Below are 17,997 nucleotides of genomic sequence, written 5' to 3' on the forward strand. Positions count from 1 at the left end.
TACAAATAGCTCACTCTTGATCAGCATCTCTCTCCTACCCACTGTTCAGTCCCTTTCATGTCTGATGAGTTGTCTTCGGGGATGGTTCCTGTCCTGGGCCAACAGAAGGTTTGGGGACCATGACTGCCAGGATTCCTCTAGTCTCAGTCAGACCATTAAGTATGGTCTTTTTATGAGAATCTGGGGTCTGCATCCCACTGATCTCCTGCTCCCTCAGGGGTTCTCTGTTGTGTTCCCTGTCAGGGCAGTCATCGATTGTGGCCGGGCACCAACTAGTTCTTCTGGTCTCAGGATAATGTAGGTCTCTGGTTCATGTGGCCCTTTCTGTCTCTTGGGCTCTTAGTTGTCGTGTGACCTTGGTGTTCTTCATTCTCCTTTGATCCAGGTGGGTTGAGACCCATTGATGCATCTTAGATGGCCACTTGTTAGCATTTAAGACCCCAGACGCCACATTTCAAAGTGGGATGCAGAATGTTTTCATAATAGAATTATTTTGCCAATTGACTTAGAAGTCCCCTTAAACCATGGTCCCCAAACCCCCGCCCTTGCTCCGCTGACCTTTGAAGCATTCAGTTTATCCCGGAAACTTCTTTGCTTTTGGTCCAGTCCAACTGAGCTGACCTTCCATGTATTGAGTGTTGTCCTTCCCTTCACCTAAAGCAGTTCTTATCTACTAATAAATCAGTAAAAAACCCTCTCCCTCCCTCCCTTCCTCCCCACTTCGTAACCACAAAAGTATGTGTTCTTCTCAGTTTATACTTTTTCTCAAGATCTTATAATAATGGTCTTATACAATATTTGTCCTTTTGCCTCTGACTGATTTCGCTCAGCATAATGCCTTCCAGGTTCCTCCATGTTATGAAATGTTTCACAGATTCTTCACTCTTCTTTATCGATGCGTAGTATTCCATTGTGTGAATATACCACAATTTATTTACCCATTCATCTGTAGATGGACACCTTGGTTGCTTCCAGCTTTTTGCTATTGTAAACAGAGCTGCAATGAACATGGGTGTGCATATATCTGTTTGTGTGAAGGCTCTTGTTTCTCTAAGGTATATTCCGAGGAGTGGGATTTCTGGGTTGTATGGTAGTTCTATTTCTAACTGTTTAAGATAACGCCAGATAGATTTCCAAAGTGGTTGTACCATTTTACACTCCCACCAGCAGTGTATAAGAGTTCCAATCTCTCTGCAGCCTCTCCAACATTTATTATTTTGTGTTTTTTGGATTAACATTATTTTTTATTTGGGGAAAACAGGAATGATACTTATATTCAAATATAATACCTTGCCTTCTTTTCCTTACCCAAAACTTATGTGACAGAATATAAAAATAAGAACATAAAAAATCACCAGTTTCACAGGGAAAGCAAAGAGGTCTTGGATAAGAAAAGTACTGTTGAAGAGGAACAAAGTAGGAGGCCTCACACTCCCTGATCTCAGAACATATTATAAAGCCACAGTCATCAAAACAGCCTAGTACTGGTACAACGACAGATACATAGACCAATGGAAAAAAATTGAGAAATCAAAAGTAAATCCATCCACCTATGGACAACTGATCTTTGACAAAGGGTCAAAGTCCATAAAACGGGGACGAGATAATCTCTTTAACAAATGATGCTGGCAAAACTGGGTATTCATTTGCAGAAAAATGAAACAAGATCCATGCCTCACACCATACACAAAAACTAACTCAAAATGAATCAAAGACCTTAATGTAAAACCTAAAATTCTAAATATCATGGAAGAAAAAATAGGGGCAATGCTAGGGGCCCTAATATATTGCATAAATAGAATACCAAACATAACTAAAAATGTACAAATGACAGAAGATAAACTAGACAACTGGGATCTCCTAAAAATTAAACATATATGCTCATCAAAAGACTGCCAAAAAAGTAAAAAGAGAAACTACGGACTGGGAAAAAGTTTTTTTGGCTATGACATACCCAACAAGGGTCTAATTTCTAGGAAACTTCAACACCACAACAACAAAAGACAAACAACCCAATTTAAAAATGGGCAAAGGACATGAGCAGACACTTCACCAAAGAAGACATTCAGGCGGCTAACAAACATGTGAAAAGATGCTTGCAATCATTAGCCATTAGAGAGATGCAAATCAAAACTACAATGAGATATCATCTCACCCTGACAAGAACGGCACTGATCAAAAAAAGAGAAAACAACAAATGCTGGCAAGGTTGTAGGGAGACTGGAACTCTTATACACTGCTGGTGGGAATGTAAAATGGTACGACCGCTATGGGAAATGCTATAGTGCTTCCTTAAAAAGCTAGAAATAGAAATACCATATGATCCAGCGATCCTACACCTATGTATATATCCTAGAGAAATAAGAGGCATAACATGAATAGACATATGTACACTCATGTTCACTGCAGCACTATTCACAATAGCAAAAAGATGGAAACGATTTAAATGCCCATCAACGGATAAATGGATAAACAAACTGTGGTACATACACACAATGGAATACTATGCAACAATAAAGAATAGTGACTAATTTGTGAAATACCTCACGACGTGGATGAATATGGAGGACCTTATGCTGAGTGAAATAAGTCAGTCGTAAAAGGACAAATATTGTACAAGACCACTATTATAAAAAGCAAAGAAAAGGTTTCATTCATGTTTACCAGGGATGGGAAGGGGAAGGAGCAAAAATCACTAACTAGAGAGTAAACACGTGTTTACTTTGGTGAAGGGAAAGGCAATACACAATAAGAGGGAAGTCTGCACAACATGACCAAGGCAAGGGAAGACACTGAGAGGTACCCAAGAATAAAAGGCAAGGTATAAGAGGGCACAGCTTCCTCTAGCCTGAGACCAGAAGAGTTAGACAGTGTCAAGCTACAACTATGACTGCTTTGACCGGGACCACAATAGACGGTCCCAGTTAGAGTGGGGAAAAAATGTAGAATACTCAAATTCATAAAAAAGACCAGACTTACTGGTCTGAGACTGGAGGAACCCCTGAGACTATGACCCTCAGATAGCCTTCCACTCGGAACTGAAGCCACTCCCAGAGATAACCTTTCACCCAAATAATAGACAGGCCTATAAAATAAATGATAATACCCGTGAGGAAAGTGCTCCATAGAACAATCATCCATATGAGACCAAAAGGGACAGGTATACCAAAATGCAAAGATGAGGGGGCAGGAAAACCATACATATGGAAACAGAACTCAGGGCGGTAATGGGGAGAGTACTGACACATTGTGAGGATGGCAATCAATGTCACGGAAAAATTTATATATAAATTATTGATAGGGAAACTAATTTGCTCTGTAAACCTTCATCTAAAGCACAAAAAAAAGTTCAAAAAAAACTAAATACATATATATATAAACCAAAAAACCAAACCCACTGCCGTCAAGTCGATTCCTACTCGTAGGGACCCTACAGGACAGAGTAGAACTGCCCCATAGTTTTCCAGAAATGCCTGGTGGATTCGAACTGCCTACCTTTTGGTTAACAGCCATAGCTCTTAACCACTGCACCACCAGGGTTTCCATATATATATGAAGGAATAAATGTATTTTATAGTATTTTTCTACTCAATAAGCTACTTTAAAAGAATTCTGCTACCTTTAAAATAATTTAAGTAACAAAAACTATATACATTTTTTACTCCTTTTTTTTCCTAGAACATTTAATAATAACCTTGTAAATATAGTAGGGAGAAAGTTACACATAACCAAGTAGTGCTCAACTTCAACAGAGTGGAGAAATTATCACCCAAGTTGAAACCACTTCTGGTATCTGTGGGTTAATAGTTCAAGTTCCTGCAAGTATATAAATAAATAAAATGCTTTCTCTCCGTAGCTTATTTATACATAAAATTAGGCAGAGAGCAGAGCAGCCTTGACAGTATCACAGTTGGCATAGTTTCATCTTTTTAATACAACAATAGCTCATCGAGAACTGCTTTTTTTTTATTTCTTCCAAGCAAATGGAACACAACATTAAAACCTCCAAATCATTTCCCGACAAAACGTTAAGTGGATTTTCAGAACCTGCTAAGAATGGACAAAAAAGATAAAAACTTCAAAAGAAAGCACAAAATCCACGTCTTTGAAAATAAGTCTCCTGAAGCTATTGCAGGATACAGTAATGGTGGACACATGACATTAAGCATTTGCCAAAATCCATAGGAGTCTACAACACAAAGACTGAACCCTAATGTGAACTATGAACTTTAGCTAATAGGAATATATCATATGGGTTCCCCATTGTAACAAATGGACCACAGGAATGATGGTTATGAGGGAGGGGAGGGATGAGGAGGGAAAAACACTAAATAGAGAATAGATAACTGGCAACTTTGGTGAAGGGTAAGACAGTACGCGATACTGGGGAAGCCAGCACAACCTGTACAAGGTAAGGTCATGGAAGCACCATAGACATATCCAAACTCCCTGAGGGACCGAATTGCTGGGCTGAGTGAGGGCTGTGGGGATCATGGTCTCAGGGAACATCTGGCTGAACTGGCATATAACATAGTTTATAAATAAAGTGATCTACATTCAACTTTGGTGAGTAGTGTCTGGGGTCTTAAAAGCCTGTGAGCAGCCATCTAAGATACTCTGCTGGTCTCACCCCTTAGGAAGCAAAGGAGAATGAAAACTAGAGATACAAGGGAAACATTAGTCCAAAAGACTAAGGGACCACATCCACCATGGCCCCCACCAGACTGAGTCCACTACAACGAGATGATGCCTGGCTACCACCACTGACTGCTCTGACAGGGATCACAATAGAGGGTCCCAGACAGAGCTGGAGAAAAATGTAGAACAAAATACTAATTCATAAAAAAAGATCAGACTTGCAGGTCTGACAGACTGGAGAAACCCTGGGAGTATGGCCCCCAGATACCATTTTAGCTCAGTAATGAAGTCACTCCTGAGGTCTACCCTTCAGCCAAAGATTGAAAAGGCCCATAAAACCAAATGAGACTAAAGGGGCACACCAGCCCAGGGGGCAAGGACTAAAAGGCAGGAGGGGACAGGAAAGCTGATAATAGGGAACCCAAGGTCGAGAAGGGAAAGTGTTGACATGTTGCGGGGCTGTTAACCAATGTCATAAAACCATATGTGTACTAACTATTTGATGAGAAAGTAGTTTGTTCTGTAAACCTTTATCTAAAGTACAATTAAAAAAAAATCCCCAGTTAAGATTAATAAAATAGTAATAAAAAAATAATAAGCTTCGGCTGGTCACCAGGTATATTCTTCTGAGAAGCAGAATTTCTTAAATCATTCTGTTTTGATGGAACACCAAATTAATCCCTTAACATTAACTGCTCTGTGCCAAAAGGTTCTAAGCACAGTAAACTGTAGCATGGTTGGGATGCTACCGGTCATGATCTTTCCCTGGGAAGCTGATCCCACATGCCTCTGGTTCGCATAAGAGGGAGAACACTTCTACTGCCCAGGAGAGGCAGTGTAGGAGGGGCCACCTGGTCCTTGGCTCCAGTCCCTCACCTACAAGGCCCTTTCCTTGGGCAAGACAGATGTATGTCATAACTAAGACTCGGAAGAAAGCTAAGCCACCTGCGGATCATTTATGGAGAGGCTTGGCCTTGACAGCAGATGTTCCTTGCTAGCCCGGTGGGAAGCATGGGTTTGTGGCCAAGCCTACCTGGGGCTGGAAAGGTGAGTTTATGAAGCCCGTCTGGTCACAAATCTAAGCCATGTGCCCCAAATAGTTCTATCAGTAACAACGCCGATATTGTGGCCATCATCGATCTAACTCCTGTCTTATTTCTCACTGGATCTAAACTTGGAGGTAAAAAGGTATTCTTTATTGCTTCTACTTGCTTTCCTCCCAAATGAAACGCAAAGCATGCAATTCGATGCAAAACAAATGATTCTTAGCTCCCTTTACACAAGGTTGAATAAGGAACTAAAAGTACCATCTTTATCCAACAGGAGGAGTGTAAACACGCCCTAAATATTTAATTACTCTCAAGTTCAGTGTCAAGTTGGAACAGAAACCATGGATAACTACGTAAAGACTCTGCATTTGCAGTCACCCCAATGAGTGATATCCAGGTCACTTTCAAGAATATTTAAGAGCGTCAAAAATAAAACTGCTGCCAGAGTCTAAAAACATGAGGCAAATTAAAAGGGAATGTTTGAGCACCTGCCAGGAATTGTGCCATGCATCTTCTGCAACGTCTCTCATTTGATCCATAGAGCAAACCTCTGAGGCAGAGATTATCCCATTTCCCAGGTAATGGAAACTGAGGCTCACAGAAATGAAATATCCCGCAGTCACACAGGCTAGAGGTGGACAGAAATGAGAAATTTAGGCCACCCAAGCCTATCTTTGGAGCCCTGGTGGTGCAGTGCTTAAGAGTTCAGCTGCTAACCAAAAGGTCAGCAGTTAAAATTCACCGGCCGCTCCTTGGAAACCTTATGGGACAGCTCTACTCTATCCTGTGATGTCACTATGAGTCAGAATCAACTCCATGGCACCTAACAACAAGTCTCTCTTTAGGTCCAGGAGTTAACCTTCACAGCCCATGCTCTTAATTGAGCAGACACTGTCTTTAATTGAGGCATCAGAACTAGATGTATAAAAAAAAGCAGGATAGGCCTACCAAGTTTGATATGTTAAATATCAGAAGAGACAGTTAAAAGCATTGAAAGCAGTTCCCTCGGGGGATCAGACACTGGTGCAGAGAAGGGTGGGAAAGAGAGCAGTTGTTTTAACCATAGGAAACATCAATGATAGCACCATCAAGCAGGTGAGGTTGGCAGGTGCCTTACGAGAGACACTGAGGAAGAGCTTTGAATGAGGAACCGGTATGAAGAAACTCGGTGTGAAATAAAAACATACTCACACCATATCACAACAGACCCAGCTGAAATTAAAAGAATCATATCAGATTATTATGAAAAATTGTACTCTAACAAATTTACAAACCTAGAAGAAATGAATGAATTCCTAGAAACACACTACCTACGTAAACTAACACAATCAGAAGTAGAACAACTAAATAGACCCATAACAAAAAAAGAGATTGAAAAGGTAATCAAAAAAACTCCCAACAAAAAAAAGCCCTGGCCCGGACGGCTTCGCTGCAGAGTTCTGCCAAACTTTCAGAGAAGAGTTAACACCACTACTACTAAAGGTATTTCAAAGCATAGAAAATAATGGAATACTACCTAACTCATTCTATGAAGCCAGCATAAACCTGATACCAAAACCAGGTAAAGACACCACAAAAAAAGAAAATTACAGACCTATATCCCTCATGAACATAGATGCAAAAATCCTCAACAAAATTCTAGCCAACAGAATTCAACAACATATCAAAAAAATAATCCACCACGACCAAGTGGGATTTATACCAGGTATACATGGTTGGTTCAATATTAGAAAAAACATTAATGTAATCGACCACATAAATAAAACAAAAGACAAAAACCACATGATTTTATCAATTGATGCAGAAAAGGTATTTGACAAAGTCCAACACCCATTCATGATAAAAACTCTCACCAAAATAGGAATTGAAGGAAAGTTTCTCAACATAATAAAGGGCATCTATACAAAGCCAACAGCCAACATCATTCAAAATGGAGAGAGCCTGAAAGCATTTCTCTTGAGAACGGGAACCAGGCAAGAATGCCCTTTATCACTGCTCTTATTCAACATTGTGCTAGAGGTCCTAGCCAGAGCAATTAGGCTAGACAAAGAAATAAAGGGCATCCGGATTGGCAAGGAAGAAGTAAAATTATCTCTATTTGCAGATGACATGATCTTATACACAGAAAACCCTAAGGAATCCTCCAGAAAACTACTGAAACTAATAGGAGAGTTCTGCAGAGTTTCAGGTTACAAGATAAACATACAAAAATCACTTGGATTCCTCTGCATCAACAAAAAGAACATCGAAGAGGAAATCACCAAATCAATACCATTCACAGTAGCCTCCATGAAGATAAAATACTCGGGAATAAATCTTACCAAAGATGTAAAAGACCTATACAAGGAAAACTACAAAGTACTAGTGCAAGAAACTAAAACGGACGTACATAAGTGGAAAAACATACCTTGCTCCTGGATAGGAAGACTTAACATAGTAAAAATGTCTATTCTACCAAAAGCCATCTGTATATACAATGCACATCCGATCCAATTCCAACGATATTTTTTAATGTGATGGAGAAACAAATCACCAACTTCATATGGAAGGGAAAGAAGCCCCGGATAAGTAAAGCATTACTGAAAAAGAAGAGGAAAGTGGGAGGCCTCACTCTACCTGATTTTACAACATATTATACCGCCACAGTAGTCAAAACAGCCTGGTACTGGTACAACAATAGGCACATAGACCAACGGAACAGAATTGAGAACCCAGATATAAATCCATCCACATATGAACAGCTGATATTTGACAAAGGCCCAGTGTCAGTTAATTGGGGAAAAGATAGTCTTTTTAACAAATGGTGCTGGCATAACTGGATATCCATTTGCGAAAAAATGAAACAGGACCCATACCTCACACCATGCACAAAAACTAACTCCAAGTGGATCAAAGAGCTACAGATAAAGACTAAAATGATAAAGATCATGGAAGAAAAAATAGGGACAACGTTAGGAGCCCTAATACAAGGCATAAACAGAATACAAAACATTACTAAAAATGACAAAGAAAAACCAGATAACTGGGAGCTCCTAAAAATCAAACACCTATGCTCATCTAAAGACTTCACCAAAAGAGTAAAAAGACCACCTACAGACTGGGAAAGAATTTTCAGCTATGACATCTCCAACCAGCGCCTGATCTCTAAAATCTATATGATTCTGTTAAAACTCAACCACAAAAAGACAAACAACCCAATCAAGAAGTGGGCAAAGGATATGAACACACACTTCACTAAAGAAGATATTCAGGCGGCTAACAGATACATGAGAAAATGCTCTCAATCATTAGCCATTAGAGAAATACAAATTAAAACTACGATGAGATTCCATCTCACTCCAACAAGGCTGGCATTAATCCAAAAAACACAAAATAATAAATGTTGGAGAGGCTGTGGAGAGATTGGAACTCTTATACAGTGCTGGTGGGAATGTAAAATGGTACAACCACCTTGGAAATCTATCTTGTGTTTCCTTAAAAAGTTGGAAATAGAACTACCATACAACCCAGAAATCCCACTCCTCGGAATATACCCTAGAGAAATAAGAACCTTTACACGAACAGATATATGCACACCCATGTTTATTGCACCACTGTTTACAATAGCAAAAAGCTGGAAGCAACCAAGGTGTCCATCAACAGATGAATGGATAAATAAATTACGGTATATTCACACAATGGAATACTACACATCGATAAAGAAACAGTGACGAATCTGTGAAACACTTCATAACATGGAGGAACCGGGAAGGCATTATGCTGAGTGAAATTAGTCAGATGTAAAAGGACAAATATTGTATAAGACCACTATTATAAGATCTTGAGAAATAGTTTAAGCTGAGAAGAACACAATCTTTTGTGGTTACGAGAGGGGGGAGGGAGGGAAGGTGGGAGAGGGTTATTTACTGATTAGATAATAGATAACAACTACTTTAGGTGAAGGGAAGGACAACACTCAATACAGGGAAGGTCAGCTCAACTGGACTGGACCAAAAGCAAAGAAGTTTCCTGAATAAACTGAATGCTTCGAAAGTCAGCAGAGCAAGGGCAGGGGTTTGGGGACTATGGCTTCAGGGGACATCTAAGCCAACTGGCAAAATAAAGTCTATTAAGAAAACATTCTGCATCCCACTTTGAAGTGTGGCGTCTGGGGTCTTAAATGCTAACAAGTGGCCATCTAAGATGCATCAATTGGTCTCAACCCACCTGGATCAAAAGAAAATGAAGAACACCAAGGTCACAAGGTAATTATGAGCCCAAGAGACAGAAAGGGCCACATGAACCAGAGACTTACCCCATCCTGAGACCAGAAGAACTAGATGGTGCCCGGCCACAACTGATGACTGCCCTGACAGGGAGCACAACAGAGAACCCCTGAGGGAGCAGGAGAGGAGTGGGATGCACACCCCCAAATTCTCATAAGAAGACCAGACTTAATGGTCTGACTGAGACTAGAAGAATCCCAGCAGTCATGGTCCCCAAAACTTCTGTTGGCCCAGGACAGGAACCATTCCCGAAGACAACTCATCAGACGTGGATTGGACTGGACAATGGGTTGGAGAGACATGCTGACGAGGAGTGAGCTACTTGTACCATGTGGACACTTGAGACTATGTTGGCATCTCCTGTCTGGAGAGAAGATGGGAGGGTAGAGGGGGTTAGAAACTGGCAAAATGGTCATTAAAGAAGAGACTGGAAGGAGGGAGCGGGCTGACTCATTATGGGGAGAGTAAATGGGCGTATGGTTAAGGTGTATATAAGTTTATATGTAAGAGACTGACTTGATTTGTAAACTTTGACTTAAAGCACAGTAAAAATTGTTTAAAAAAAAAACCACACACTCACACATGCCCCTCTACTCTGGAATCATGGCAGAATCTTGGACAGGAAAATGACCCCTGAAAATGTGCTTCTAGAAAATTATCCCAGCGGCAAAACTTTCTGAATAGGCATAAATTAAAAATAACTGTAGAATGCTTAAGAAGACTCTTAGTAAGAGCTGCTAAGTCTTAACAGGGTTTTATACTTTTACTGTAGATCAGGAAACCCTGGTGGAGCAGTGGTTAAGAGCTATGGCTGCTAACGAAAAGGTTGGCAGTTTGAATCTACCAGCGCTCCTTGGAAACCCTATCGGGCAGTTCTACCCTGTCCTTCAGGGTTGCTATGAGTCAGAATCGACTCGACGGCAACAGTTTTTTTTTGTTTTGTTTTGTTTTTACTGTAGATCAAGAGGGAGATGGAGTATAGAAATAGAAAAGAAGATCCTGTGTTTATTTGAGGTTAATGGCAGGGTGAAAGCCATAGAGAAGGGTTATGAAATGGATGGGGGGAATAACATAGAAGCCTTAAGAAAAACTGAGTTCTGAAAACATACGGAGAGAGAGAGAAGGAAGACATGCGGGCTTCACTAACTTCTTAACCTAAAGATGTATGACAGAGGGGAAAAAAAAGCCAGATAGCTTAAGAAAATCCTTCGGGCAAAATCCAAAGACATTATAAAAATAGGAATGAACAGGCTTTGAAGTGAACAGCATCAATTAGAAAGCAAGAATCACAAGGTAGACTCAAGCAGCAGATGGAAAAACCTTCCCTTCCTTTGATTTAGATAGATGGAGAAGTCAATAAACCTTTGTGAATGACTCTGTTCCCAGCTACAGGGACCTAACAGCCTCCTAACCGATGGCTGGACCCAGAAAACTCAAGTCCTTGAGAAACAGGCTGTTCATGCTGACTCCTCCCTACATGTATGCTGCCTGAAGGAGAACCCTCTGGAAGAGCAACTCGTCAAGTTAAAAGGGTCCTCATGTGGGAGAAAAATCAGGAAGGGGCGACAGAGCCTAGAAAACAATGTTTTAAGAATGAAGGAGTAACGACAATAAGAGGCCACTTTACACCAAATAGAATGGCTAAAGTTAAAAACACTGGAAGAAAAAACCATGAAGAGTACCAAATGCTGGCAAGGAGCAGGTGAACTCTCATACACTGCCAGTGGGGTGGACAGTCACTTTGTCAAACTCTTTGGCAGTTTCTTATATACCTACCCTAAGACCTAGAAATTCCACGCTAGGTACCAGGGAAATGACAGCATATGTCACAAAAAGACACGTACATGAATGTTCCTAACAACATTATTCCTAACACCTGGGAAAAACCCACCAGATATCCATCAAGAGGAGAATGAATCATCAAATTATGATCCATTCATATACAATGGGATACTACTGAGTAATAAAAAGGAACAAATGACTCACATGCTCAACAATATGGATGAATTTCAAACATTATGCTGAGGAAAAGGAGGCAGACACAAAAAGAGTACAGCCACAGTGTAAGATTCCATTGACGTGAAGTTCTAGAAGAGGCCAAACTAATCTATGGTGATAAAAATCAGAACAGTGCTTGCGTGGGGCAGGAGGCGAACCTCTCTGGGGCAGTAAATAGGTCTATTCTTGATTGGGCTGGTGGCACCGTGGGAGTATCCCTGTAAAACTCAAATTGAAGACTTAAAATGTGTGCATTTCACCATATGTTTAAGTTTTATGTCACTAAAATAAAAGTATGAAAAAGAATGAAAGCATGGCCAACCTTGACAAAGGCTAATGAGAGTCAAGAAAGATGGAGAAAAACAGGCTATTTCCTGACCATGGGGGGATGGCTGCCCAATTTGGAGTGGGATGAGGAGAGAATGGGGCATGAAGTCGAGCAAGCCAATACAGACAAATACTTTAAGGAATATCAAAAAAAGATAGGGTAAAGCCTGAGGATAGGCTGACACAGTGGAGCAAAACAACGCCTTACCTGTGAATTAAAAAAAACCGATAGGCACCATGTTAGGCACAGGACTCCAACTTCCAAGCCCAAAAAAGATTAGAGATCTGAAAAACTCCACCAGAATTCTAAAAATAGGAAAATCAGCCAGGGATAACTATGAGAGGAAAATCATTCTTGACTCAGTTGAGTTTCAAATACCATTGTGACTTTCAAGTTGCAGGAGCATGATTTTTTGTTACTATCTGTCTTTTATCTGTCTTGGTCATCTAGTGCTGCTATAACAGAAATACAAGTAGATGACTTTAACAAACAGAAATTTATTCTCTCACAGTTTAGAAGGCTAGAAGTCCGAATGCAGGGTGCCAGCTACACAGGATAGCTTTCTCTCTCTTACGGCTCTGGGGGACAATCCTTGTCTCCTTTGAACAACTGTGTGCCCGGAGTTCCTTGGAGATCTACACGTGTCTTGGCATCAATCTTCCCCTGGGTCTAGGAGGCTCTCAGCGTAGGGACTCTGGGTCCAAAGGAACATGCTCCGCTCCCGGTTGTTCTTTCTTGGTGGTAGTCAGGTCCCTCTCTCTCTCTGTTGGTCTCTCCTTTTATCTCTTGTAAGATAAAAGGTGATGCAGGCCACACTCCAGGGAAACTCCCCTTAGATCAGGGCTGTGACCTGAGTAAGGGTGTTGCATCCCACCCTAATCCTCATAACATGACCTAATCCTGCCTCATTTGCATTAACAGACAGCTCACTCCCAAAAGGGACCATAACCACAGGCAGAGAGGCTAGGATTTACAACGCATCACAAAATAGAGGAGGATAATCAGATCACAAAATGGAGGACAACCACACAATACTAGGAATCATGGCCTAGACAAGTTGACACATGTTTTGGGGGGACACAATTCAATTCATGACACTATTAACAGCATCATCTTGTATCTGCATAGGACTTAATTTCCAAACAGATTTTATACTCATATTCTCACTTAATCCTCAGAACACCCTTCCAGAATACTATCGTCCCCACGTTAAAAGAGGAGTGGACATTGAAAATACAGAACAGAATTTCAAATTCTCATGGAATCCAGACTTTCTGGAGCCATAGAGGCTGGATAAACTCCTGAAACTACTGTCCTGAGATAATCTTTAAATCTTAAACCAATGTATCCCCTGAAGTCTTCTTAAAAACCAGACAATAATTTAGCTTAATTAGTAAAGAATGTCTGCCTTGAGCATTGTGCTCTTTTAAGAACTATTTATACAGGATTGAACTGACAAGAGCAACTGGAAAGATTACATAGGAATCTTATGGGGCAGTGAATTTATGTTACTGGGGGAGGAACAACTCAGAAAAGGAGGGTGAGAATGCTTGCACAACTCGAAGAATGTAATCAAGGTCACCGAATTGTACATGTAGAAACTGTTGAACTGGTGTATGTCTTGCTGTGTATAACAAGAGTAAATAAAAATTTACAAAAAAAAAAAAAAGGAATGAGGCACTCTTTATAAACTTATATGGAGCAATTTCCAAAAAATATTAACTAGAAAAAAAAAGCAAGGTGCTAAGATACAACTGTCAGTCTCATCTCGTCTGGAGCAAAAGAGAAAGAAGGAAATCAAAGGCTCATAAAAGAAACTAGTCTACAGGACTAACAGACTACAGGGACCATGTTCTTATCTACCTTGAGACTAGAAGAACTAGATAGTGCCTGGCTATCACTAATGACCATTCAGATCAGGGTCACAATAGATGGATACTGATAGAAGGGGAGAAAAATGTGGAACAGAACTCAAAGCCTTCCAAAGTCCAGACTTACTGGACTGGTTAAGACTAGATGATTCCCCGAGACTACGACCATGAGATATTCCATAAACCCTGAACAGAAACTAACCCTCTGGGGGCACCTTTTAGCTATAGAGCAGATTGGCTCATAAAATAGAGAATATTACCAGTGAGTACTGTGCACCTTTGAAAAATCATCTATATGAGACCAAATGGTCAACAATTACCCTAAAGTAAAGATGAAAGGGTAAGGGGACAGGAAAACCAGATTACTAGAAGCAAAATATCTAGAAGGGAATTGATGAGAATGCTGACACGTTGTGAAAAATGTAACCAGCGTCTCTGAACGATATGTATAGTAATTGCGAAATGGGAACCTAACTTGCTCTGTACACTTTCACTGAAAACACAATTAAAAAAAAAAAAGAGGAGGAGATACTCTGGGTCAGAGAAGTGAAAGAGCTTGCCAAAGGTCACAGAGGTGGAGTCCCATAAATCCACACCTTCTGGTTCCAATCAAAAGGTATTTCCATTATACCACAATTCCTTCTCTACGGGATTACAGCCTCTCTTAAGTTCAGCCTTACGCACATTTTCATTTCTGTGTCCTTCTGGAAGTCACCAGTACCTTCAATGCAGCAAAAAACTGCAGAAACTGGGTCATTTTCAAGCACAGCTCACAAAATAAAGGGGGAGGTGTCATGGATAGCCAATCCTGGAATATCTTTAATGCGTCGTATTTTAAACCAGGTGCCTGAGCCCCAGGAGAACAAGGTGCTGCAGTGAATTTATGGAGCTTTCAGCATTGCAGCCTGGGCAGCCAACACTGCAAGTCATTCTCAGAACCAACTAGCGCACTTTACCAAGGACGTGGCAGACCTGTGAGTGAGCACGCAGCCCCGCCACTGTGCACTAGACACATTTCACAGCCAAACGCTTCCCTAGCATTCCCCTTACTCTTATTCCAAACCACAAGGGCTAAATATTTTCATGTATGAGACCAATCTTTAAAGGCTGAATACAGTCTTTGGCTTTTGTGCAGCTATATATATTTTTTAAATAATTTATTTTATATTTTTGTTGTTGAGAATAGACACAGCAAAACATCCGCCAATTCAAGTTTCTATGTGAACATGTCAGGGACGTGGGTTCTATTCTTCCGGTGGTGCGACCGTGTTCCCCACCGTCATTTTCTGCGTTGTTCCTCCCCCATTAACGTATGCTCACCGCCCCGCCCTAAGGTTTCCATAGCTGTATTTTTAAGAAGTTTCACAAAAGTGTTTAAGCATGTTTGGCGTGTCTGCAGAAAAGAGTAACAATTCCAACAAAAAAATACAATCCCTGACTACGCTGGGTTCCTCCTGTTTAATCAGGTCTGTATATGAAGGATTAATCATCTAAAACAGTTGTTCCCAAGTCTAAAGAGGAACTCACAGGAGACAAAGCACTGCTAAAATATAATTAATTTCATTTTTTAAAAATCCCTGCTTGAGAATATAAAATTAAATTGAGCCATGTTTCCAAAGGCAGAGGAAATTAAATCAGGAAAGCCAGCAGCTGGTGGTGTGGCCGCTGGGTAGATTAAGAAGTAGCCGGCATAGTGCCTGGGACATCTGGCCCCAAGTCGCCTCTTACCTGGATGCATCTGTTCCGCGCTGCTCCACAGCTTGCTGTAGCCATGGCTCAAGGGCACCCTCTGGTAATGAGGCGGGGAAGAAGGAGGGGAGGCGAGGGGTGACATCGTGGGAGACTGTGTTTCCTGCTGCAAAGAACAAGAGCAGAGTTCAGCAGCGACACCGGGAGCTGGGCCGGCTGAGCGGCAGTTATGCAGGACAATGCCACTCTAACTGCTGGTGATCCAGCGGCTCTCAGACATGGGGAAAGGGCTCCAAAGGATGCAGCGTGGTTCACACGCAGCTTCAGAGGAGTTAGCGTCCCAGAGAATCCAGTTGGCTAAATTACTAAACCAAGCCAATAATACTTTGTGATTCCAGTAATATTTCCCTTTGGAAAATTTAAGGCACTGGTCACGTGAAGTAACATACATACCTCCCAATCCTGATCTCTTTGTGGATATATTCAATTTTTATTCGTTAATAAAGATTCCTAGTTCTTGGGGTTACACTTATCAAGTCCTTCAGCGAATGTGGATTTTAAAAAGAAACTATTTAAAATGTTTAATGCTAAATATTCTTGGAGCTGACTATGCCAAAGTAAAATGGTAACTTTTTTTTACACTGAGAAATTGTGCAAAACAATTCATCATGGGTAAATTACTCCAACTAGCCTACTCCCAAATACTAGGATAAAGCCTTAACAAGCTATGATTTGAACCCCAATTCTAACATGAACTTGACTTAGAACCCTGGGCAATGTAAGCAATCTTGTCCTGCTACCTGGTTTTCCTCCTCCTTTTAAATGCTACCAATAGATTGGTGACTTTGGAGTACCCAACCAACAAAGTGACAAGGAAACAGTACTTTTTATCAACACAGAGATTATAAAGGTGACCTAAGTCTAAAGAGAAATATCCAATCTAAGGTATTGATCTTCTTCAAGAAAAAGGAAAATATATTTGCTTTGAAGCATGAGCCCACACTCGCAGATGGGGTTACCTAGCATAAACCCAGCCTGCAGAGAAAAGGTGCATCCCAACTCATGCAGCTGGGGACTGGGCCTGGGACTCGCCCAGGACATCAGTCATTGTTGGACAGTGGATCGTGGCTCCTCTCCAAGTACAGGTGAGAAAACATACCAAAGAATATTCACTGGAAAGTCCTATGCCCCCCTTTTTCATATTCCTGAAGAACTCACCTAAAATACGTCAGAATTATGAAAGCAACCATATATGGAATTGTTCAACAGGACTTGCTACACACCAAACCAAACCCCGCTACATCAAGTCAGTTGTGACACATAGTGACCCTATAGGACAGAGCAGAACTGCCCCATAGGGTTTCCAAGGCTATAATCTTTACGGAAGCAGACTGCCACATCTATCTCCTGCAGAGTGGGTGAGTGGGTTCGAACCACCAATCTTTTGGTTAGCAGCCCAGCCCTTAACCATTGCACTACGAGGGCTCTTCCGCTATACCTCACTTAACTACAAATAAATAAAACACCTGCACCAACACCTCACATATCCAACATCATCAGGGTGAGCCATAGGCGTCAGTGCTCCAGAGAGCTGCAACTGGATCCTTTCATCTTCATGGCATTTTACAAATATTTTGACTCACATCTTCCTAAAATCTCACAAAATTCTTTGAATTATAGAAGACGCTATGTTCAACATAACCTGACTTTCCTACATGATTTAGCATCATTATTAGAAGCATAAACTGTGCCTTGATGCTCTCAGGTTTTTTTTTTTTTTTAAGACGCTTTACCTCTTCTCGTTACTCTTCAGGACTTTTGTACTTCTGTCTCTACCAATCCAATCACCATCTGCCTATTGCAATCAGTGGTCCACTTTTAAAAGCTCCTCCTCCCTATTTTCAGTCCCAGTCTGCTGTGTAATGAAATGGCAGCATTTCCTAACATGGTATTCCAAACATGCCCTCCAAGAAAGGATTCCCTGGTGAAAGAAGACCAGTACATGCAGATCCCCAGGTCCCTTTTTTGCAGGACTTTTCAGGGCCTTTAGTGCACTAATGTGTACTATGAATCTCTAGGACAAGGGATTTAATCTTTCTTCTAAGGATGGGTTATGAAGAAGCATTCTCTAAACATATTTAAACCAGAGAATCCTCTTT

At 40.9% G+C, this 17,997-nt stretch overlaps 1 protein-coding gene across 5 annotated transcripts in view; it reads right to left on the reverse strand.

The window, feature by feature from the left end:
* Window positions 1–17,997, reverse strand: part of REPS2 (RALBP1 associated Eps domain containing 2) — a 220,696-nt gene that overhangs the window by 125,686 nt on the left and 77,013 nt on the right. For all 5 annotated transcript variants that reach the window (XM_049873370.1, XM_049873367.1, XM_049873366.1 and 2 more), the window contains one exon: window positions 15,878–16,004. In XM_049873370.1, coding sequence (XP_049729327.1) covers window positions 15,878–16,004 — 127 coding nt within the window. The remainder of the gene's footprint in view (window positions 1–15,877; window positions 16,005–17,997) is intronic.

Source organism: Elephas maximus, chromosome X (genome assembly GCF_024166365.1).
Source record: "Elephas maximus indicus isolate mEleMax1 chromosome X, mEleMax1 primary haplotype, whole genome shotgun sequence".
Classification (NCBI taxonomy): domain Eukaryota; kingdom Metazoa; phylum Chordata; class Mammalia; order Proboscidea; family Elephantidae; genus Elephas; species Elephas maximus.